At 41.3% G+C, this 26,315-nt stretch overlaps 1 protein-coding gene across 6 annotated transcripts in view; it reads left to right on the top strand.

The window, feature by feature from the left end:
- The window catches only part of CTPS2 (CTP synthase 2), a 2,467,148-nt gene that overhangs the window by 931,215 nt on the left and 1,509,618 nt on the right, over window positions 1-26,315 (top strand). For all 6 annotated transcript variants that reach the window (XM_069636801.1, XM_069636799.1, XM_069636802.1 and 3 more), the window contains one exon: window positions 23,548-23,631. In XM_069636801.1, the coding sequence (XP_069492902.1) occupies window positions 23,548-23,631 (84 nt within the window). The remainder of the gene's footprint in view (window positions 1-23,547; window positions 23,632-26,315) is intronic.

The raw sequence follows: 26,315 nt of genomic DNA, 5'->3' as shown, positions 1-26,315 counted from the left end.
AAAATAGAACATGCAGGCATTGTAAATTCTGCAAAATAAAGGTCAACATTATTAGAAAATTATTTTGCATAAGCATGTGAGAAAGAATGAATTGGACCATACATTGTTCGATGCACGCTTTCTTTTGGGCACCACAGCAAAACCAGTGCAGCGTGTGCTGCTGTATAATAGGATACATTTCACAAACGATTCATTGATGTCTTGAAAATCAGAACATGTTACTCGTCCCTTGAATGTTCTATCATGCACGAAAATGAAACATGCTTATACTATAGGCACGGTCCGCGAAAGATGCAATACGATTCCAATTGTCAATGATAAAAATTGATATACCGATAACATAACAAAAGAAACTCAAGTCAATAGCAATGATACAAATTAACATAGCACTACGGAGTTAGATACTTCGGAATAGATATAAATTTATAAATGAAGGAGATATGATTAGGATACATGTCCTTATCTTGACTAAAAAACAGTTGGATTCAGCAAGCAGAGTAATTAGTGGCAGGAGAACAGGGAGATGTTCACAGGTAGCACACTGACGAGTTCACTCGAAGCTGTCACAGAGTAGCACGTTCACGAGTTGACTTGCAGTGCTCAAGGATGTTCTCATGGTAAATATCCAGTGGTTTATAAAGAATAACAAAAAGGGGTGTGTTTGTGAATGAATGACGTGTATATGTTGTGGCGTTATGTACATTGCAGGGGCGCGGTCTGCTTCAGGGGAGCCTGCCTGGAGACACGGGTTCTGAGGAGGCCATGTGAACAATGGCCCCTGGGCGTGGGATACCTTTTGAAGTGTACATGCTGTTTGACACCTTGGCCCTTCTCCCCCTGACAGCCCCCATGGCAGCGCACATCCACTGGCACAAACTGCCTTTGATAGTGGGGGGTGGGATGGATGGGCCGGGAGGCATGCAGACAAGGCACCGGAACACTGCTGAATGGAGACACACTTATGTGGATTGCAGGGGCACGGTCTGCTTCAGGGGAGCCTGCCTGGAGACACAGGGTCTGAGGAGGCCATGTGAACAATGGCCCCTGGGCGTAAGATAGCTTTTGAAGTGTACATGTTGTTTGGCACCTTGGCCCTTCGCGCCCCAGACAGCCCCCCATGGCAGCGCACATCCACTGGCGCGAACTGCCTTTGATAGTGGGGGGTGGGATGGATGGGCCGGGAGGCGTGCAGACAAGGCACCGGAACACTGCTGAATTGAGACACACTTGATTCACTTAAAAACTGAAACAACCATAGTTAAAAAATATGTTGTGTTTTATTTGGTTTCTTATTTTGATGACACAAAAATACTACAGATTGTAAAGGTCTGGTTGCAGCTCGGCGCGGGAAAATCCCCTGTACTGACCACTGTCACTGGGGAAAGTTTGTCTAATGGCGCCAACGACACAGGCGGGTATTACTCGTCGAACGCGGTGTCAAAGCCTCCCATGAAGCAACCATGTGTACGAACGATAGGCCACCAGCCGGTACCACCTATGAAAGAAAAATATACAATCTGTTTTTAAATGACCAAGGTAAGTGTATTAAACCTTAGTTGTCAATGACAATTCTTATATACAGTGGCATTTTTGCCAGGACAAATGCTAACTAGGCACTGCACAATATTGAACGACTTTTATGCGACTATTACTAGAGAATTGCAAGATTAAACGGATATGACAATGATATCTTGAAGTTACGAGAATACAGGGGACAACCCTGAAATAGTAGTGGCCTAACTGACATCACAACCAGACTACACTTACTCGTTGCTTGGATTACGAGGGCGAACTGTTGCGCGGGCTACAAGCAACGAAGGTAGCTGACCAGAGCACAGAAACGAGTCACAGAATACTCAAAGAAATACAGCGAGAGGAATGGAAAAGAAAATCTGCTGTTGTGTGTTGTGAAACGCTCTGTTTATACTTGTTGAGGAAAGGGGCTTCCTGCCGTTTCCATGGCGACACGTCAGTAGCTGAGGTGCAGAGAATGTTGACACGAGATGTGCTTTGGCGTTGTGTAATGGGCGGTATGCGTCTAGTGATGTCAGGATCAGGGGCGGGGGATATGATTTAGTGCTGCAATCGCAGGTCACCCAGGGCGATGCGGAAAGTGATAAGATTATCACAAATGGCCGCACCCTGCTGCCTGATTTTGCTTGTGTTCAAGAGACGAAAACTCGGACAAGGTGCATAGGAAATGTTTGTACGATCGATCGAATTATGGTTAAAACCACATGGCCGACCCATAGGGACAATAATATTTTCTGACCGAACCATTCCTTTAATTTTGCCAACCAAGTTGTACTCTGAGAAAGTAAAATTTGGACTTTACCTCAGTAAAAGTGATTATCACCAGTAACACATTGGGCGTCATTGTAAGTTTGCCGGTTCGGAAACAAGGGTGCCGGTAAGCTCACAGGCACACTACGGGTCTGCCTGCTGTGGCCGCTGTGCCCGACAGTTCTGACCCTGCCGGGCGCAGCGGTGCCGACGCTTCCGAGTCTGAATGGGGACTTACATTTTTACCAGCGCCTGACTTCATGGCCGCGGGACTCGTAATGAGCCTTTGTCACCAGGAAGTCAGGTGTCCGTAAATCATTACGAGTCAAGCGGCCACCCGCCGGTAGCACCGACAGGGTATCGCCGGGCTTGTAATGAAGCCCATTGTTATTGGCAGCAATTTTTTCCAGTGCAGACAAAAAATGTCTAAACCACAGTTTTATCTTGCAGTTGCTTCACCACATACTACAATTACGAGTTTTGACTTGTCAAGACATTGGGCCTCATTACAAGTTTGGAGGTAGCCTTGCTGGTAAAACCAGCAGGCTGCCGCCAAACTTGCAATATTTTCTGGCGCTCGCGAATGGGCAAGTACCGGGGCATTCCGGTCCTGCCAGACCCAGTAATTGCCCATTTGCGGGCGCTGGAAAAAAGATGCTCCCTATTCCCATTCGGCCCTGTAGGTCTGAATGGAAATGGGGAGGTCGGATGCACCGGCGCTGTTTATAACGGTACTGGTGCATCCGATATGCTGTGCTCCCGTGTGCCTTTCTGCCCGCCAGGTCAGTCCTGGCGGGCAGAAAGGCACCCGCAAGCACAACTCGTAGTTTGCCTGTCCGGGAATTATGGGACCGGCAAACTTATAATGAGGCCCATTGAATTCGTTGAATTGCCAGAAAATGGTCATGAAGCTAAATGGACTTGTATACATTGCTATTCATCACATTCTGCGGATTTGTCTTATGGCAACAGCTTTATGAAATTGGGTTACAGTTTTTAATATGACCCTTCCCAGCTAAGCCATTCGTTTGTAATATCAATAATGTCAAAATGGTATGTATAACAGAAGTAATGTTCAATTTACACAACCATCAGACTCATGGGCCTGGTTACCTTTTGAACTGATACCTAGTCAAAAGCAACATACCTAGTCCAGGTGAAGCCTCAATCAATCTGCTTGTTAGGAATACCAGGGGTCATACACATTTTAGTAATCATATTGAAGGTGCAGAACAATTAGCACATTTTCACATATTCACATTGCAAGAAACCTGGCTTGATTACATGTTTCAAATAGAATACCATTGCATAAAACGAAATGCGATAATGGTTCCACGGGTCGCCCGAAAAGGGGAACTCTTCATTGGTGCAAAAATAAAAGTTTCTTTTTTCGAATTTGAAGGCAACCCCTCCCGCCTTTATTAGTTACTCTGCGGAGAGATCACTTATCATACCGTACAAAATGCGGAAAAGAAAATACTACAGATAAATGTATATGATCCCCCTGGTGGCAAAAGGACCCAAGCTATTTATTATTAGTTGAGGGGCATCTGTTACAATAACCTGGTCTGTGAGATTTTGAATTAATGGACGGTATGCCTATTGGGGATGCATTGATAATGAAGCATACACTCATGTACTACCAGGTGTTTTGTCTGAATTTGTGCTAGATGGCCTGTGTGATGTCATTAAGTCAAGATGGTCGCCATTACAGATACTTATTTCGTTTTTGAGCTGCAACTGCTTTTAGGGTGGTTCCATTAAAAGTTTGCTAAGTAGGTTATTTGTTAAACATGATCAAAGGAACAGAAAAGTTCATTTAAGGATTTTTTTAATATCTTTTACCGTTTCTGAGAAATAGCTATGTAAATTATTGCTACTTCATCGCAAACCTTCGACTGTATGCTCACTAAATTAGAAAGTTTGAAATAATGTGCAGCTTTCTCGTTGAAATATAGCATTTATTAATACTACAATAGTTATTTACATTTGAAGAGTTCATTTTCATCATCTACAAAATCGATATCACAGAGCTCTTTGTCGCAACCACACTTACACAGTTCTGCACACCTTAGTGACTGAGTTCAGCATTTTCAATGCACAGTACACCGTCCTTTGCCGTATGCGCAACATACCAGCAGTATGATTGATTGTGGTGCACATGGAGGTGTATTCGTAATAGGAGAATATTGATTATCTGCTATCTCCCACCAAAATGTTTATGACTCTGGGAGATACGGGTGTTGTTGATCAGCCTGTCCCCACTCCATCACCTGGTAAGGAGTCCTTGAGATGTATGCTATTAGAGAGGAGTAGTTGGCGGCAAATTTTCACTTTGGATCTCTTTTTTTTGTGAACATCCACCAACGCAGTTGATCAGTGTCCGAAATCTTTGTTCCAGCCAAATAGATATGACAAATGAATCACTCTATCAATCGTTCACTTTCTCAAATTATTCTAGACATCCAAGTCTTCCCAAAGCTTCAAGGATTTCTTTTTTTGAAGTCTTGAAAACTTTCTAGAAAAAGATAGTTTTCCTTTCTTCGTAAAGCACGCTGTAGCATCACACCCTAAAAGAGCATGAAGGTGTAATAATGCCGGCACTTTTGTAGGCCCTAAGCAGGAGCACACACGCTTGAGATCTATAAATCTTCTATTAGTTCCAACTCCTGTGACAAACATGCTGTCAGATGGGAAAAACAGTGACCACCACAGTGAAAGGACAAAAACATTGGTATCGGGTGAAGAAATATGGAGGGTAGTAGCATGACGACGTGATACATAAAGGGAGTGAAGAATTCTTTTGTGTCTCAATCCTCATGTGTGCTTTCAATGTCTCCAACATCATTTGCATCTGATGACTTGGCTTCACATCTCCAACCAGCTACCAGGCTTCTTTTTATCCTCCGTGCATGCAGAATTGCTTCATTTATGAGGTAAGCTGTTAAATCATGTTTAGTTTTAGAATGCAATAGGAGGGTTCTTGTGGAAAATTTTACAATATTTGTAGAATCTGTGATTTTTTTATTCAACACGTGTTGCTTTTCCTGCTCTTTTCTTTTGCATTCAGTTCTTGAGTGAATTGTCTAGGTAGGTATCAAATACTAAATGAGTTTCATCATACTATATACACAGATAAGGTTCTATTTTCTTTTTGAATTCAATTGCAAGGTCATGGCATGTCTTCACATATGACGGTTTCTGCAGTGCTTGCAATTCTTCCATTCCGTAAACGACAGATGCTGAATTTGTTTGCTCTGGTACAGATAATCTGTCCTCAGTAACAAAAGAAGAGACCTCTGTCATGTTGTTAGAAGACCTCTGTCATGTTGTTAGAAACCACTGTGTGTTGTGCCTCTTTCAGTATCTTCATCAGTTTACTTTTGTTTGCGACTAAAATCCTTGTACTATCTAAGTTGAACATTGAAAGAGGTACTGCAGAGGATTCGTAATTACTCAAGCATTTCTGTAAATCAATGCCAGTTCGACTTCATGAAGTAATCAGCAAACATGTGACCAAAGAACGATCTGCATTCAACTGCACTATGGTGTCTGATACTTTTGTCTTAACAACGATCGGCCTGATTTACAGAGCATTTTCCTATGGGATTGCGCCATTGTAAAATGCCTCTGTGAATCAGGCCCTTTGTGTACACTTTTTACACCGCTGAAGGTTCTCTTTCTTCATTGGTGCCAACAGGCTACAACTGTCTGATTCAATGCAGTCTTCATTAAAGCTATTGTACGGTTGGCAACCTTTTTCTGTCATTCTTGATGTGTCCTGTATTTTTTCGTCAAAAACTGCCTTTGTCGGGATGTTTATGAGTTCTTTTACATTATAATTCACAGGATAAGTCAATGTCAGGATCGAGTTGAAGCTCAGTTGAACATCTTCCTTTTGGCGTTTTGCTTTGGATGCTGTTAGGTGGTGATGTTTTGACCGCTCGTAATCTGTAATGCCTACAATTCATTTTGCTTCTGTAGACAGCCTTGACAGCTCAGGAGAGGTTAAAAAGAATAGTGCTAGAGTCTGTTTCTTTTGAGTAATATTAACCACACTGCCAACTTCTATCATTGGCCTGTTTTGATGTTTGAGAGCTTTGTCTGAACCTAAAGCACAAAAGGATAGTTTTGTGTTGCTTTCTACCGAATTGCCTTTCTTAAACTCACACCACAGGTCCGAGTGTTTGCTTTCAAGCTGTTTCATTTCTGCTAAGTACCATGCTATCATACTCACGTAGTTTATCATATCAAGGGCGAAAAAGTACTTAACTAACTCTTCAAGTGATGCAAGGTGTAAATCCCAGTTTGCAGTTCGGATAGATCTGATAAATAAAAGCATTGGGTCCACCATATGAATGTACTGTATAGTAACTCTTAAGAGTTGGTTTTTCTTGAGATTTTTTAGTTTTAAATGTTTCTGTTTTGTCCATCACATTCAAATGGTATCACTGCATATTATCCCCACCAAAAATATCGCTGTATATATGGTCGTCTGGAACGGCCATAGGCAATATTTTTTGGGGGGATAATTTTGGGGGTTTTTGGGAGCGGGGTTGTGGGGGTGTCCCCCGCTCCTTTAAAAATAATGCAGGGTTTGCGGGGGTGTCCCCCGCAGGTTTCATGCCTTAATATCACCGCAAAAATATGCCGATATGTTTGTATGGCGATATTTCTGCGGGGATATTAACACATGGAACCATTCAAATTTGTCAGAACTGTCACAACATAATTATGGACTGATTTTGTTTCTTGGGAATCATCCACTTGTAAATCTTTAAGTAGCTTCTTAAGCTCAGGTCACACCCTTAACTTGATTTCAACATGCTCTTTGTAGAATTCATCGATGATGCATTTGAAAAGTGTAAGCCTTAATGATGTGTGTGCTTCAACTGCACTCCATATGCACTTCCCTGATAGAATCTTCGACACAACATTCGCATCATAAAGTGCAGTTAAGGTTACCTCAATACCTGTACCATCCAAGAAAGAACCAATAGCTCGAAGCATCATCATTATAATATGTAGCTCACCTATTCTAAGCATCCAGTTCTTTGACAAGTCTTCTTTAGTCATAGCTAATTTTAAAACAGGCTTGTAAAGGCCAAGATCCAATGTTACAACTGTTTTTGATTCAGGGGTGACAACAAAATGAATGTGAGCTGTTATGTGTGCTTGTTGGGCCGGCATCTATGAGTGGGAGAGTACAGACTAGTTTCTATAGTTGGAGAATCACTTATTATGGAATGGTAAACTGACGAAGTCGGAACTGTATTGAGTGTTTCTGACTCTGCCTCGTATTCATCAGTTTAGGTTTCCTCGTTGAGATTACAATGTGTATCGAGCAACTCTTTATCGAAATATTCTTGAAAATCACTAAACGGCAAGACTTCCACCATCGTCCAAAGTAGGTTCTCAACCCTGTTGGAATCTAAAATAACCTTATTGCTCTCTGTATAATCAGTGATTTGACAGCTTACAGGAGTCTGTGGTCTAAATATACCCTTTGGGAATGGAGCAAAACATGACCTCAGACAGGGACCTAGGAATCTTCTGCAGTGATTGAAGTGATGATGGTCCTGATATTTCAATTGGGCTTAGGACATCTGACTCCTGCTTCTCCTGATAGACCATAACTGTACCGTGCAAAGTTGCTCTACCATGAAGTTGCTTTCCTCAAGGAAGTCAATTCTGTCAGCAGCACAATAGACAGATCTGCCCCTGACCAACTTTGAGGGAAGGTAAGATCCTCCACGCTCATCCATGCATTTTATGACCACTGTGACTAACTGTGTTCTAAACCGAAGGACTCTGGCATAATCTATATAAGCTCCCATGCTATGCAGGAATTGAATGATGAATTTGCTGTGGGTAGCTGTGTGCAATGCTCTTGTTTTAGAAGCAAGACTAATGCAGAGCAACACAGGTTCGATCCCTGGGCCCGAGCTAGAAACCTCTGGGTATTAAGCATGTTATATAAATAACCCATTACAATATATAAACATCTGTGACAATTTATGAGCCCTGTTCATTACAGTGGTATCCTGCTTTTCTGAATTACTTTTCATAACCATCTGTCCTTGACAGCACTACTTGTAAAAAAGAACAACTTCCTTTGGAACAACATCTGCCAAATTCACTTCAATAAGTGGTCTCATATTTTTCTCAATATCCTCAAATTCTTCTTTTGCATGATACTGTTACTTTTAGTGAGACTTGTTGCGGTTAATTCACCAATTTGGGTTTACTACAGATATTGCCAATACATTCAAGGTCTTCTTGAATAAAACCTTTGATTTGTTTTCTTGTTTTCATCTGTCTTTCTTCTATACCATTGTTAGCTGCAATTTTCCTGTAAAGCTTTCAATTTCCCCATTGTTATTACGTTGCCTTCTAGGAGAAAATCACTGATTGAAGATAAAAATTCCACATTTGTTGCTTCATAATACAGTGAATTTGGCTGCATCTTTCCGCTTATTGTAGGCTTGCGTCATAAGACATTCACCACATGTGTGTTCAACATAGCTTGTGATATGAAATTTCCCTTGCGTGAGGGTCTTCACGATCTGGAGCTAAGACAAATCTTCAATGTGTCTTTGTTAGACAGTTCTACTGCTCTCTTCAAACAGATGCCTGCTGAATCAGTTGCTATCAAATATAATTGATTTCTTCTTTTTCCTTCTTTATTGCAAAAGAAGCATTTATTGCTGTCATACATAGGTATTTTTGATCTTGTAGTGTAGCTTCGTTCTAGGCTGGAGACGGACTGCTTTGGCTCACATAACTGCTCTCCATACAATCATTTGCTTTGAGGCATGTTTGCCTTATGAGGACATTGCTTGTAGCATTTTGAATGCCACAATGCTTTTTCATGTTTTAGTTCTTCAGTTGTTAAGTTGCCTAATCTCTACTTATGTTCAAGTATTCGTTATTGTTCCACTTGGCTCTCTTCTTAACACACTCTAAAACCTTTTCATAACATTTTGGATTAACCACGGGAGATTTTTTTCTTTGTTGACACAAGATACACAAGAAAAAGTCAATTATCCATTTTCTTTTTTTGGCTGATGGGGAAGTTCTACTTTGAAATGGCTTTTGAAATCTGCAGGTATCAACATTTTGAAAAAAATTGTTTTACTGGAAGATAGAATCAAATGTCATGCTTCAACTGCTCTTAAATAATGTTCACATGTTCTTGCCAATTACCAGAACCTGTAACAAAATAGAAGGAAGTCATTTTTAGAACTCATGAAATACGAACTGCAAACAGAAATGTCTAAAAAATAAGAGATACCAAATTTTATTAATTTTAAGGACCTTATCAAAATATATTTATAGGATCACTCTGAAAGGAGTTATAGATCAAATTTGCATTCATAAATTGTAGCGGCGGCCATCTTGGATTAATGACATCACCATCACACAGGCCCTCTGCCACAAATTCAGACAGAATACCTGATTATGTGCTTCATTTGCAATGCACCCACGGTATTCATACCTTCCCTTCATTCAAAATCCCACAAATTACTGTAAGGAAAGGCTTGGTATCAACAATGAATACCGACACAAATGAGACACAGTTCAAGTGTGTTAATTGAATTTCAAAGGGTTGGGTAAATGCCTATCTAAATCTAAATCTAAGCATGGGAACAAGCTACAACCATCAAATAATAATAATGCAGTCCTCGTAAAAATGGTGTGGGACAGTAGTGTATGCAAAAAAGGAAGAGTGTTCCAGAAACGACGTCTCGACAGTTGACCAGTTGGCCTCTCTTCCCCACGCTTTTAGCACTGGACAAGGTAGCACGCTCAAGCCTAGTGCACCCTCTGGCTTCCCTCGGCACGAGGGCACGGTTCAATGGTTCAGCTGGTCTCACAACACTCTGGCTAAGTCTTGTCAAACACAGACTTCCTTTGTCAGAACACAGGCTTCCTCCGCCTTGAAACAGACGTTCACTTTACTTGTCAAAACACACAGTATTATCTTCTTTCCCATTGACTGCTGGAACTTGTAGTTCATTTTGTTATTCGTATAGTTCAGTATCTCAGTATCAGGACCTTCTGTGCCAAAGTGTATTTGCCATTCAAAGTATCTTACTGCAGAGGGCCTGATGTAGAAAACAAAACACAAAAGTTCCTTTTTTTTGTCAAGATTCTCACATTCATAAATTCACGATTGGTCCCCCTCCTTTTGGCTCAGACCACAGGTGCCCCTTGCACGGGCTCAGACCCCTTTTCCACAATGTTTACAATTTGGTCTCCCTCATCTGGGCTTAGACCATGGATGCCCCTCTTCCGGGCTCAGATCCCTGTTGACACCAGAATCAAAGACTTTCGACTGTGCACAGCATTTTGCTTGACCCGTCGCAGGACCACTCCGATTGACAATTCTTTATAACTCTTTAACTTTCACTTCTGCCACTTCTCAGCTGGATACCTTACAGAGACCTTCGATTGGGCACACACGCGGTGCCGGACCTCTCTGTCTCACAGCTTTGCTCTTTTGGACTACAAGTTCCAGAATGCACATTCAAAGTTTTGTTCCCACTTTGCCAGTTACAGGCACTTTTGGGATTTACACAAAGTTCTTGACACAACAGGTTATCCCGCCTTAGCTCACCTCGAGTCACAGGGTCTCCATCTTTTACCATCAGTGATGAGGTTTTAGCACGTCCTCAATGGGGATTCACTTGAGGTCAGGATCCCAGCAACTGCTTCTCAACTACCTGGTTTTGTGGAACTCACCCACGGAGCAAGCACTGATTAAAACACTAACAGCAAAGTGTAGTTGGAGTTTTGGTTCCGTTGGGCACAGCTCCCCTGCCATACTGTAGCCCCCTTTGTACTCACAGGCTTCAGTGTCTTGGCAGTCTGTCCCGCCTTCTGGTTTCCCAAGATTCTCCCAGCTGCTGAATTCTCCTTCTGGTCTCCCAGCGCTTAAAAAGATAAGTGCAAGGGCCTAAAAAATCTTGTCCCCATAGTGCCGGCCCCGTGGCCGGCGGGCGCCGCCGCAGGGCTGGTGGCCCGGGCCAGTTCACTGCTAGACATAGATCGGCCTACCACCAGCCCATAATACTGAGTCAAAAAAACAATGACACCCGACTTATGCTTGTTTTCAGGGACGAGGATGCGTACCACACAGCAGCCTGAGACTCTCAGACTCTGACTGCCACCACGATGAACCTCTGATGAAGTCGCTCCCTGCAAACCTAAAGGGGGGCAAAGGCACTAACTCAATGAAATTGCAAACTGCTGGTGTGATACCTCGTATGCTCAATAGGAAATTCAACTGCTGGAGGCAGAATTGGGACATTTCGGTTCACATAAAAGGCCCCTGAACTGTATGCAGCAAACGTGAGGGTAGGAAAAAGAAAGCCTCATAGGACAGAATGGGCAAAATGTAGGTATTGCAAATGAGACATTTTATTAACAGGGCCCAGTTTCTATGGCAGAGTGAATTTAAGATGACAGGACATTCATATTTTACTGACCTCCATCACAGCACCTGCAGACATATCAATATCAATATCATAGCATAACAGGACATTTCAGAGTCTGGGGCAGTACACTGGACGGGCCAAGCAAATGTTGGTTCTACCACAGTTAGTCCCCTATACTAGCATCTCTGGTGCAATGACTGGCTGGTGAGACTATGTCTGCCTGTCAAATCAAGTTTTACGACTCCAAGACTGGGGGAGGGCAAGTGCAGCAATAATGCAATTCTATGTGATAGTATTGGAGCCAGTAGCAGAGGAGGACACCAATGTGTCCCTACACTTATTAAAACTGTCCTATTGTAACTTAAGGGTGTAAACATAATCACTTATAATATAAGCACTCCAATTTTTGCAGTTGAAGTAAGGGTGAGGTTACATTATTTGCCTGGGATCACACACTTATGCTGAACAGCGGAGTAGGGATTTTAATCTACTCTGCAATTTGGGAACAGAACAGCCACCTTCATCCACGCTTTACATGGAACACATTTTTAAGTTTTGGGTGTCAACAGGACCTACAATAATACTGTCCTATAGAGTTTACTTGCAAAATACACAAATTACTTAAAAGCTTCATGACAACATGTAAATCCTTATAAAAGCATGTTGGGCCAAAATAATATCAGTGTACCTTTATTTATCACATCCTGAATGATAAACTATAAGATGCAAAAGGCAAAATATCTATTTGCCCACTTTATTTTCAGCGCTTTTAATACACAATAAAATAAGTTGTCATAAACTCACTTAAACTCGCGCACATACACCTGTGCCAATACTATGCAATGGTAAAATACCAAACAATCGCTAACAATGCAAGAGGACCACGCGTAATGGTGGCACCCTGATAATAGATTTTCGCCGCACATGTAACTTGAAGAACAATGAGGGTGACTTGGATTGCCCCCAGCACTCCAGTTGCACTGAAGCACGAAATGTCACGGTGGGGCATGGGGAGGGATCAAACGACGGTCACAGGGGCCATGGGGAGGCAGAGGGGGAACAAATAAAAATCACGGGTGGTATGGGGAGGGAACAAACGACAGTCACAGGGAGTAAGAGGAGGCAGAGGGGAACAAACGAAAATCACGGGGGCATGGGAAGGGAGGGGGGAACAAACAAAAGTGATGGGGGTGTGGGGAGGGAGGGGGAAAGAAACGAAAATCACGGGGGGCATGTTGAGAGAGGTGACAACAAGCAAAAATCAAAAGAGCAAGGGGAGGGAGGGGGGAACAAACAAAAATCATAGGGGGCATGGGGAGCGAGGGGGGAACACACAAAAGTTGCTGGGTGCATGGTGAGGCAGGGGGCAACAAATGAAAGTCACTGGGGGCATGGGGAGGTAGGGGGGAACAAACGAAATACACGAGAGATAGGGGGAGTGGTGGGAACAAACAAAAGTCACTGGGGGCATGGGGAGGGAGGGGGGAACAAACAAAAGTCACTGGGGGCATGGGGAGAGAGGGGACAACAAGCGAAAATCCCTGGGGCAACGGGAGGGAGGAGAGAACAAACGAAAGTCACGGGGGCATGGGGAGGGAGGGGGCAACAAACGAAAGTCACTGGGGGAACGGGGATGGAGGGGGGAACAAACGAAAATCACGAGGGACATGGGGAGTGAGGGGGGAACAAATGAAAGTCACTGGGGCAAGGGGAGGGAGGGGGTAACAAACGAAAATCACTGGGGGCATGGGGAGCGAGGGGGGAACCTACGGATATCAGGAGGGGCATGGGGAGCGAGGGGGGAACAAACGAAAGTCACTGTGAAAGACAGGAGATCAAACGAAAATCACAGGGGCATTGGGAGGGACGGGGAACAAACGAAAGTCACTAGGGGCATGCAGAGGGAGGGGGGAGTAGAGGCTCGTATTATATACATACCTTCCAGAGCAGGGAAGCAACTAGGCCCCATCACACATGCAGGCAGGCTCTCTCTCTCCTCCCGCTCGACACACCCTGTAACTTGAAATGAAGGTGGCGCCACGCTGCCTGTGCCCAACACCCATTTGACCCACCCCCACACGTCACCATGTCATTTTTATTGGCTCAGAAGAACAGCCAATGAAAATTGTACATTCTGTGTTACTATCATAGTAACAACAGAATGTTAGTTTTCGTTGGCTGTTTCTTGTTCATTGCAGTCCCAGGCCCAGCCAGCCATGGCCTGCAACTGCAAACAGAGCACGAGATAAATCAAATGATTTATCATACTGAAAGTTTAAACAAACAAGACAATTACACGTGTGCTGGCCGCAGCAATGAGTTCCGGTGCCCAGAAAAGAGTGCCGGTGTTGCCCACCGGCAAACACCTACACAAACGTCTTCACAGTTCCTTCAGCATCTCCTGCTCGCTCAGAGTGTGCCTGGGTGGCTGACCTTTCATACTCTTTGAAAGAGTTGATTGGAGTCAGGTGTGAGTAGTTCTCCCTCCCTGCCTGACCTCATTATCGGGACAAGATGGAGACGGGCCAAACTAATCCATTGCTCATTGATTCCTATGGGTAATCCTCATGACTCCTATCTGCCACTTCTTCATTGCAGTAGTTGGACATCTATAATGGAATTAGGGATTGTGGAAGTTGTAGGTTTTCCTGGAGAACATGGAAAAACTATGTAGGTTTTTGTCAGGATGAAGGGGGTAAATGTATTGTGATGGGTACATGGATTTTCTATTGGGTTTTAATTTCCCTCGAAGGTACTGAGGTATGATGGGACTCTGCTGACAATATCCCATGACAACTGAGGGGATGTCGGGTAAGGGTGTATCGGAACAGGAGGAATACCATGTCTCACCCAAGAGCATGTCTTCGAATCTCCCCAAAGGCCCCCTGCCCAGGTGATCTTATCTGGCTCGTCCACCCCCAGGGTTGGGATCCAAGAACGATGGCTCTCCCCTGGCCACCTGAACAAAGGATCCCTGGGAATAGCCTGGGAGAAACGCCTCAGGTTTGGAATAATGCTAAGGACAGTATACGTTTATGTGGTGACCTGAATGCGTACTGTGATATTGCTAATATTTATAATGATTCACGTGTTTTAAGTACTAGGCACAGGAATACTATTTACCAAATAGTTCTTTCTGGTGCCACGCATTGGCAACTTGTTAGTTTCGGCATAGAGGGTCTCTTTTAGAGCGAAGAAGTGCCCAAAAGTGCCTATTGTGCCTGGGAGGCTGCTTGACTGTTGACCTGCACGAGGAACGTGCTGTTTGTCTACTGTTGGCATTGTCATCTGCATTTGTTAAATTGGACTTGAATATTAGGTAAGCCCCACCCACCAGCATTAGTTTCCTTCAAGAGGGCACAGGCACGCTTTCCTGCGCACACACTAAGAAGTGCCCAAAAGTGACTGTTGTGCCTGGGAGGCTGCTTGACTGTTGACCTGCATGAGGAACGTGCTGTTTGTCTATTGCTGACATCGTCATCTGCATTTGTTAAATTGGACTTGAATATTAGGTGAGAGGGTAAACCTCATACTGGACTTCTTAGAGAGTATAAATAATGCATTATTTGTAAGAATAAGAGCTTAAAATATGTCTTTATACTTACCTTAGGTAAGCCCCACCCACCAGCCTCAGTTTCCTTCAAGAAGGCACGGGCATGCGCACCTGCAGGCGCGCACCATGAAGTGCCCAAAAAAGCCTGTTTGTTCGTCTGGGAGGCTGGTGTGGCTGGGAAACCTTCAGGGTAAGTACATATTAACAAAGAGTGAAAAGGAAAATGTTATTGACTATGTTCGTAGTCGGGGGGGGCGGAATGAAAGCACTTGGTCAATCATCTACTTGTTTAGTGGTAATGAGGCCCGCCTGTGAGCAATCTATTAGCTAAACTAGTAACATGTCGAAGGACACTCGTAGGCTCTGAAATTATAACAGAAGCCAAAAAACATGTCTACCGCAGTAAAGTCAGGCTGTGAACTTTGGTATTGGAACACACAAAGAAACTGACTGCAGAAGCCTGCGTGCAGGCTTTTATGAAGAACAGGAGAAAGTCGGTTGTAAAATGTAATCATTATGGGAAATGAAAACTGCTTTGTTTATGATGTTAATGAGGAAAGTAGTTGGTGCAAGAAGGGTGCAGAGTCCTAAATTCTCTTCAAACGCTCAGGGGTGAATTGTAAGCAAACAAGGTGTTGGAATGATTAAACAACAATACAACTATAGAACTCACAATCTGAGCACAACTACATACAAAAAGTGAAGCAAGCAGAATTATTGTGTGTGATTCCCCCACAGAAAGAGGGGAGATGGGAAGAAATAACAAATTGGGAAGGGGGGCGAGGCCAGGAGTAAGGAGGAGAGGTCCACCCACTCAGAGAGGAAGGAGGAGATCTAACCAGGTGGCCGATAGATAGTAGCCACAGTAAGGGAATGGCTAGGCGAGAGAGAGAGCCTGCAGACGAGGCATTCAAAAGAGGAGTAGGCCTGCATATGAGTGACAGAGGCAGGAATCCACTTAGGGAAAATCAGGGCAACACCCCCACCAGAGCGGTTGGATCTGGGCTCGGAGAGGATCTTGTAGCCATCAGGTAGGAGCATGTCAAAGCTAGTGACAGAGCTGGCCGTGAACCATGTCTCGGTGAGGACGAGGATGTCGAGGTCAAGTTCTTCCAGAATGAGAGAAGGGTTAAAGATGGGGAGAGTAGTGTGGAAGGGGAAATAGAAGAAGAAAGGGGGAAAAACAGTGAAGTCAACGAGATTCAAGATGAGAGAGCAGAAGCAAAAGAGAAAGAGGGTGAAGATGGGGAACCACTATGTATAGTGGTCTCAAACAAAAAATGAAAGGAAAAGGGAAAACATGAAAATAAGAATAAGTGTGTTAAAGGTGGCAGAATTAAAAAATACAAAGGCTTCTTATCTTAAGTTTCTGCGGAATGTTGGAAGAGGATTAAATGCTGTACAAGGGAGGAGGAAGAGGGAGAGTTGGGGGATGGGTAGGAGGAAGAGACTCCAAAAACAAATGTGGTAAAAAAGAATCAAAAGGGAAATTGTACAGAAGAAGGAATACATAAGTTCAGAAAGGAGACTAGTGGATTTACTAAAGCATAAAAGACCGGAGAAGTATGGCGAGAAAGCCTCTAGTAATTGGGAAAAAGGGATCCAACTCTTTGGCATATTCAATCAACCAGTAAATCTACAGGATTGGTCTTCGAGGCCCCACTACATATCTCAAACGATGAGGGGGGGAAAGCGTTTGGGAAGTTGGAAAGGGTCAAAGCACAGATATACAAAATCTGAACTTAATGCTTGCAGGCACTGAAAAAACAGGTGAGGAAAGGGGAGAAATGGAGGAAAGTGAAGAAATGGAGGAAATACAGGGGGAGGATGAGACTAATAAGAGAAGGTCAGCATTTTCGGAAGAAGATGTTAGAAATATAGTGAGATCAATTCTGAGGGGGACTCTTGAGGGGAAAAGGAAGAAGGGGAAAGGGAAGAAGAGAGGGATGTTCAAGGAGTTGAGTCAAGTGGCAAAAAGGTAGAGGAAGTAATGGAAGGGAATAAAATTCATGCCGATAGAGGTGTTTAGATATGAAATTGGACTGCAATCTATCTCCATTCAGGTTCAATGGAGAAAACTATGCCTCCTGTGTAAATGTGAGACCTCACGAGATGGAACATTATATCAACAGCTTGCAGTAAATGATACGGGTTTATGAAGAGTTTAAGGGAGGAATGTGGGATCATTTTGGGGCAACTAGGAGTATCAATGGAAGTGTTGAAAACCAACCCGAAGAAGGTAAATAAAAATATGGGTATGGACTGGGAATAAAAATCTGATAGAAATTGCTAAATCCAGGATTTATGCCCAAGTATTATCTCCTAAAAAAGATCCCAGGTGAAATGGAATCATATCTATGCAAATTTCCATATAAAAAGGAGAAAATAAGCTTTATGAGATTCAGATTGAATGTGTTGTTCTGTAATGAGATAAAATGTATACAATATCAAAAACTAGGTGAAAAGAGTATGTGTAGGTACTGTAAAAATCCACGATAACTAGAATCCTTATTCCACTTATTAGTGGCACGTCCTGAACTTCTACCCAATGGGTTACAGTACTTTGGAGAGTTTTTAAACACTGAATGGGTATTAAGAGATCTGTTATGGCTGAGGATGCTTCATGGGGACCCAATGTCTCTGAGGCTAAAGCTATTAGTGTACATAAAAAATGTATGCAAAATAGAGTGAAGATCGAAGAATATGTAAAGATCATTTTATGAATTAGGACTGTAATATAGTGGATTACTATGCTTTGGTTTCAATAAGTAATGCTAAATATCAATGTTAATAATGTTACAAAATGTATGTTTCTTTTTTTTCTTCAAACAAATGTATTTTAAAACATCTGTAATGTTCTATAAAGATTATGTTTAGTATTGTTTATTTTTTGTAAAGGTTTTTATAAACCATATACAAATAAAGATTAAAAAAAGCGATTTATCAAAAAATGCTCATTAATAGAGGTACCCAAAGGCTAGACTTTGCAAATAATCTCAGAATCACTCTTATTGATACCATATACAATGGGGAAAAAATTAGAATAATACTTGGAAGAACTCTAAGTCCCATAGCAATATTGATTATATATTTGAGCGCTGAATTGATGGATACAATCATTACCATGAACAGAGGACCTAACTCCACGCATGCATATTTACAGGTAAAAATAAAAACTAAGAAGATATTTGTCCATAATTCATATGGAAATAGAATCATATGGCACAAAAGAAATATAAGTAAGTATAAAGAAGATATTGCTAAGGATTATAAATTATTAAACTACTATTCACAAATGTATGGTAATATGATTGTTGAACGTTTTACTGAGATCACCAGGAAGTTATGCAACTCTACTTCTACACAGCGAAATGTCAACTGCACTCAAAAACAATCTCATTTATGATTGTCAAATAGCTATGCAAAAACTGAATCTAAGACACAATGTTATGAGGATGCCTGACAATGTGACTATTACTGACAGTGTTAAAACTAATCTTATAAAAATCTGAAAACGAAATACAGAAATTGGGTACGGCAGCACAAGTTAACTATTTTCACTTCTCGTGGCAATTGATGTTTAATATTCTTCAACAAAATGATACTTATCAATTTTGGCATATGTTGAAAAAATTCCAGAATCATGATAAGCAAGAATTAAACCTTATTACTGCTGAACTTTGGAAATTACACAATATTAATACCTACTGTAATAAACTTTCAACTATACAAATTCCTGCGGTATAACCAGGGGAGACACACTGTCATTTTTTTCAGTATGGAAGGTATCCCCTGTTGTATTAAAACCTTACAATATTCACAACTGCTTTGCCCATGTAGCTTGTCAAATAAAGTTATAAAAAGCCATCCTACTCTTTGGTCTGACATACTGAATTTGTTTTTGATGAGATTATTACCACCAGAAGAATTTTGACATTGTGGAAAAAAGCCCATGCCATTCCCATTTCCAAGAAAGGCCCCTGTAACGATCCACAAAATAACAGATTGTTAGCCATATTGGATGCTATAGGCAAAATCGTCTGTAATTTAATACTACAGGATATCAGAAGATGAGGGAAAAATAAGAAATGATAACCCTATTATCAAACAATGCTTGGACTGTCTAATATGTATGTAATGAAACTTGTCAATGCAAGGACTCTAGACTTAATATGGCCTTCCTAGATTTCACAGCCGGATTTGATACAATCAATAGAAAGTTACTATGGGTAAAATTCAGGAGATGGGTGGCTAGTCCTAATCAGACAATTATACAATGATACAGCAGTCCATATTCGTTTGAATGACAAGGGGAAACTTACTGACCCTATTGGCACTAATAATGGATTAAAGCAGGGGAGGGTTTTGGCACCAATGCTTTTTAAAATATACATTGCTGATTTGGATGAGGGTTTAAAACATACTGGTAGCTTCTCACCCAAAATTAAAAACAGGCATATCCATTGATTGGAATATGTGGATGATATTGTCATTTTTATTAGGATTGCTATCGGCCTACAAAGGTCAGTAAATGGGCTCACCGATTATTCGGAATCCAATCAATTGAAGTCTAATCAATTTAAAATGAAAGTGATGTGTTAGAAAAGGGAAAGAAGTATTGACAGAAACACAGGTACGATCCAGGGAATGAAACTAGATATAATCGAAAGCATTACATACCTCGGAGTACTAATTAGCCATGACAATAGTTGCGATTTTCTAAGAAATCATATATTTAAAAAAATAAAGAGTAGTTTTTTTAATATTAGGCATTTTATGCAATAAGCAGGCGGGATGTCTATATTGGGGAATACAAAGCTTCATAAAACGTATTTCATTCCTTGCGTATTGTATGGAATTGAGCTACACATGTATAAAGATACTGACTGGCTAAAAACTGTTTACGGCCAATGGAGGCAATCTGATTGGAACTAGGTCTCACTTCATTTTTAACTATTTATAAGATCAAACGAAGTTTACTATTACTTAAAATGTTGAATGATGGTGAATACAATCTATTAACCATATTTAGAAATTATATTAAAACTGACAAGTTTAAAGATTCTTTGCTCTCCAAGGAGTTCATGTATTCATGTCTTGCCTTGCATAATGAGATAGACTGGAATGGGGGTGGGGGGCTTGACATTAGCTATTGCAGTGCCAAAAAAGAAATGACTGAAAAGGCATATAATTGGCCTCATCACAAGTTAGGTGGTATCAGCGGTAAATCTGCTGAGATACAACCACACTGAATTACTGTTACTGCCACTTGGTCCAGCGGAATTGCCGCGGGATTACAAGTGGTGGTAGCTAGTGTAATTCCCCACTAATTGGAGTCCATAGGACTCCATGGGGATTTTGACAGAATTACTGCCGGTGGTAATTCCACTGATATGTTACCTTTTTGTTGCAGAAAGGTGGCAAATTTACCTCCAGCTCGTACCTGGAGGTAAATCCTCCTCCTCTCTGCCGAACTCGTAGTTGGGTGCAGTGGTAACGGAATTGCTGCCGTATTACCACCGATTATTACTACACCACCCAATTTATAGTGAGGCCAATGCATTGTGAATATCAACTATCTCTCTAAATTCAGTGCAGTGAGAGAATATTCGCAACAATGGTTCCCTTTTCCTGTTCCGTCAACTACCTAATAGATTTATTATTTACTTGAAATTAAATAGGTTGCCATCTTTGATGGTCACTGGGCATGGAGTAAAATCCCCAAGAAAGAGAAAATTTGCTGACTGTGTAATACCAATTTGAAACACACTCGCCACCTTTTGACCCAATGTCCCTCATTAACCAAACATTATTTTGAACATTATATTAAACAGTCACACAAAATGTCAATTATTGACTCAGATGAATTTTGGTCAGATATTTATTATCTTTGCTAGATCTATTCTATATTTTTCAAATTTGATATTTGGACTATGGAAGTTGATTTTAACTAAACTTTCCTGTGGATAATAATCAGATTACTAACTGTTGCAAACTATTTTATTATCTCTGATATTGCTAAATTATGAAATTTATTAGGAATGTTATGATATTAATTTGTGTTTGTATTTGTATGTGTGGTGTTTGTACATGTTATTATTTTTGAGATTGTTAATTAATTGTTATTGATTTATGCTGCTTAAGGCTAACTTGCTTAGCCATATAACATCTAATAGATTATACAGAATGTAATGACATACAAGATTGGTGACACATGTTCGTGCATCCTAAACATAAATCCATGACATCTCGCACGACTTTGGGTTACATTTACTGGACTCTCATAATAGGTATACTGATTTGGTAAAAATTTGAATTGTCAATAATAGTGCAGCAAAATGACTTAGGGCCTAGTTCTGAGCTCTATGTAAAATAAGAGAAGTGCCATTCCTTGAAGGAGTGGCACTTTTCATGTTTGCTCCATAGTGTGTATCTTTATACATATTGGCACAGAATATGGAGCAAAAATATAGTGGGCCTCATTCCAAGTTTGCCAACCCAAAAATAAGGGTGCCGGTAAACTCACCAGCACCCTTGTTTCCAAACCGGCAAAATGCGGGTTGGCCTGCCGGAGCCGCAGTGCCTAACGGGTTTGACCCTTCCGGGTGCAGCGGTTACGGTTAGCAAAGCCGTCACGGAAGCCCCAGAACCGTTAACAATGGTGCCAGTGCTTCCGTGTCCCCACTCCCATAGAGTCCAATTGGACTCTATGGGGATTAACAAAATTACTGGCGCCTGACTTCCCGGCCGCCAGACTTGTAATAGCCCGATGGCACCAGGAAGCCAGGCATCAGTCATTTTTTACAGGTCCGGCAGCAACCCGCCCGTAGCACTGGCAGGGTTACGGCCAGACCCGTAATGAGGCCCAATGATTTGTTATATCACAGAAGGACATTTTTCTTATTTCACATGGAGCACAGAATCAGGCTCTTCATGAATCTATAACCACGGTAATGCTGTATGAAGAACTCTATTATGGCACATGATGTAATGAAAACGTATTAAGTTATACTATGTACACTGGAAGTTATCAAAAGCTGTACTCCTAATGATTTTGATAAAGACACATTTTTCTGTTCAGAGAATGTTTATTGGCTGCTGATGATGCCCTCTCTTCCAGGTAGAATTACATTGTTGCAAATGCATCTATTGCAAAGCTTCTGGTGCATACCATTATTCTACTCCAAAGGACTGTATGACCCTCTGATGGGCATGGGCATGTCTGTTCATTTATGTAGGTGGACATTGTCATGTACCATGAATCGTTGCACTTGATGTTTGAGCAAATCCCAGCTTTCTCAGATACATTTTAAATAATATTTTGGCTGTAATCCTCTTCCTCCCTTTACCATTTCATGTGGGAATTTCTGTAGTAGGTGGTACAAACAACCGTACCCTAGACCTCTGATTGCTTTTCTTCAAATAGTGTACGACTACCATATATTGCTAACTATACCACATTCTGTTAGTGGTCTGGCCTTGAATGTGGAACGAAAGGGATTTTAAGTTGGTGCCAGGTGCCAATTAAAGTAATGCTGTGATGTAAAAGTGTGAGAGGGGCGTTGTTACTTAACTGTATTCTAAGGGATTTATCAACATCTTGTTGATGTGGAAGGATGACTTGAAACAAAGGTACCCTCTATCAGCAATTTGATAGTCATATTTTCGTTATATAGCTTATTGTATTACTCCAAATAACAGCGTGTAGTTTACAATGTTGAACCTTTCGACATTAGATTTGCAAAGCATGCACACGTTTTTATTTGAAGTGTACTTAACAACAACCTTAGGAATATTACGTTAGCAGTTGTTTTCTTTGTAGGAGAGAAAGGAGGTTATATGAATATGGTGTATTTTCTAGTGTAATCAAGTTTTAGATTAATAGAATGGTTGTGACAATAATCTACACATTTTGGTATCAAATTCTGAGATGTGCACTATGCCGAAATCCATGTTCCCATATACTGTAATCAAGGACTAGAAAAAGATTTGCCAGCTACTGTGAGAATAAAAGCACATTAGCTATTATTTTCCTTAAGATGTTGAACTGCAAAATTACACATCCCTTTCAAAACATGACCTCCGAAATTGCATGTTGATGACTCTGAAAGTCATCAGCAACGAGTAAGGCAATGCCAACTCTTTCTTCTTTTTTGTTATCTATGTCTATATATTACAAAATAATTTTGTCAGTGTTTGTGAAGATAATGCGATGTATTTTGCTCACCCATTGAACTATGGGAACTATAAAACTATCTGTTTTATCTATAGCCGACAGCCACAGGAGAACAGAAGAGTAAACCTACGCAAAACAGCGTCCGAGCATTGAGGGGTTTAGGCCTGTCTCCAGATCTGGTGAGTCCCTTTAGTCAATTTTGCCTGTTTATATACGGGACTGTCGTCAAGTGTATACTTTTCAGGGTTCTTTTTTTTTAGTGCAACAATTTGTATTGACATTTGAAGAAATTAACATAGTAAGTGAGGCATACCAATACATATCTGAGAAGAAAGAAGGATACATCTGATCACGTAATTTAAAACGCTTATATAGCTTTTTATTCAATAATTTTTGTTAAAAGACACAATAATGAAAAAGATGAGATTGTGGGAGAGTCAGCCAGAAAGTGGAATGTTCTGAAAAAAAAAAAAAAATCTAAATTATTTGTTATTTATTGTGTGTTACAGTCAAATCAAACTTTTCACACAAAACACAAATTCATACTTTTGACACAGAACACATTACAACAAAAACGATCAGAAAATGTGCAAATAGCTCAAAATATATATCAATTATTAGCACCAATCAAGCTTAAAATGTAAAAATGTAAAAGAGAAGACGTGGGAAAGTTAAAAAAAAAACACATTAACATACATCAAGCTAGGGGATAGCAGCAATATATCCTCACAAATTTCATCAGCACTAACTACAAATCAACCTACACATAATTTCTATTAAAAATCAGACATATATATACCCAGCCATTAGGGAAAATAAGTAAAAAGCATTATACACTCTCACATAGTTTTACTATAATAGCCGAATTGGTCCGGGAATATCACATCTAATAATCTCATAGCAGAAATCATTATGGATATTGGTGGGTCTCCGAGTACGGTGTTCCAAATTCTTTCAGGCACTTCAAGTCTTCAAGTATTTCGCACGCTAGGTATTTGGCAAGGTCTTATATCATAAATGCAATATTCAAAGACTCTATAAGTGGTTAACCAGAGCCTATTTTTTTACCAATCCACTTCAAAAAGGCGCTTCTTAGCTTTATTTGGTCTACATGAAAGCACTTCCTCTGTTATATGGCAGAGCGCCATCATCAGGGAGGTCATTTAGGGGTCGCCAGAGGTCGCACTTGCGACCCCTGAAGTCTCCCTTGCTACACCTGAGGTCTCTATTGCTACCCCTAAAAAAAGTCACACATTTTACAAATGAAGCTCCTGGGTTGTGGCCAATGCCTTGTGGCTATTTGAGATATTTGTCTTTCTGGAATTCCATACAATAATTGCTAGACTCATTAAAGGTTTATTTCAGGCACACTTGATGGGGTGAGTCACTGATTTAGTCTGTTCTTAAACTCCTCAAATTCCCAATGCAGACAAAATCCTCAAAAAAGCATTTAGAGTAGAATAAGCATCCATTTAGGACTATGTATTTTGCTTCTCCCAAGTTGCAGTTATAGCATTTTTTTTTCTGCCTATACATATGGTGATCCATTCTTGTATGAAATGTTCCATCGCTTCCCGTGATGTCACTTCGGGGTGGGGTCAAATTACATCACTTCCTGTGATGTCATTAGAGGTCAAGGGTCATGTGATGTCACTTCCGCTGTCCCTTCCGCTACCCCTGACATTTTGGTGAAATTACGTCCCTGGCCATCATCTTAGTACAGTTGTCTGCCCATAGTTATGGAGATTTACAGCTACCCAACAAAAGTATACCCTGTAACTCTACAAAAAGAAATCTTGCTGGGGGCACCAGATAGCTTCTAAACAATTGCAGGGTTCTCCAGTCCATCATTGTCTGAATCTAGGTAAGACCTAATAGGTGTTGTATAGCTGACACTGGAGTACCTTGGGGCAAGAAAAGTACATTGCGCCAAACCTTGCCCTTAAAAACAGACCTCTGTACCTCATTAAAGCCGACCTCTGCACCATGGATGATCCCAGGGAGGATCTTTTGCTTATAAAATCTTAATAATGGGAGGAGAGAGAACCACCCAAACTTTCTGTCCAGTTGTTTTAACTGTCATATAGAAGGAATTAATGCAGTCCTAGTAGCTGAGCATTGTTTATAACATTTCTTAGAGCTACAAATAGAAGTTCCAAGGTATTTAAAGGATTGCACGTGCTCTGGGTGGGGAAGTGATCACCTTGTGAGGGGGGGCAGTATGTGATATTCACCATTTTTAAACCGACACTAAAAATGGCTGAAAAAAACAGTCTTTTTTGTGTTCGGTCTTTAAAATGTGGAAATATCACATAGAACCCCTTTTTCGTAAGCATGCCTATTGTAACTGGCTGTTTTTGCTTTGTATACATTCATCTAATTTATACTTTACATATATTGTGACAGTTACCTCTAGGAGAGTTCTGGAGGGTGACTGAGGGACTATGGGGTGCGGGGAAGCTACCTGCTCCATAGCCTGATTCCTGGAGGTATTGTAGGGAGTATCCCCCAGAGCTCATCCTGACTCACCTCCCCTTGTGTGTCCAGAGCCCTGCAAACACCCTGTCAGGGCAGCCCTCTTCTTTTTGACCATCAGGAAATGTTCTGTCTCGGATGGATGGAGCGTTACTCCACAGTGCAGGCACACGGGTGGACAAGTATCACTCGTCTAGAATCCATGTCATCTCTGAGTTGGGGTGTGATTGTCAAAACCTACTATGTAGGACTTGACGTGACTGCCCTTCCTGAGCACAATCCACAAATCCAATCACAGGGCGGAGTCAACCCTTGAAGAGTCCATCTCCAAGTCAGAGAAGTCCAGAGATTGAGTGCAGACAGGAGTCCACAGGGAACATTAGCGAGT

Source organism: Ambystoma mexicanum, chromosome 7p (genome assembly GCF_040938575.1).
Source record: "Ambystoma mexicanum isolate Mex_15411 chromosome 7p, UKY_AmexF1_1, whole genome shotgun sequence".
NCBI classification, from domain to species: domain Eukaryota; kingdom Metazoa; phylum Chordata; class Amphibia; order Caudata; family Ambystomatidae; genus Ambystoma; species Ambystoma mexicanum.
The sequence above is the reverse complement of the archived record's forward strand: the minus strand, read 5'-3'. Positions and strand labels throughout refer to the sequence as shown.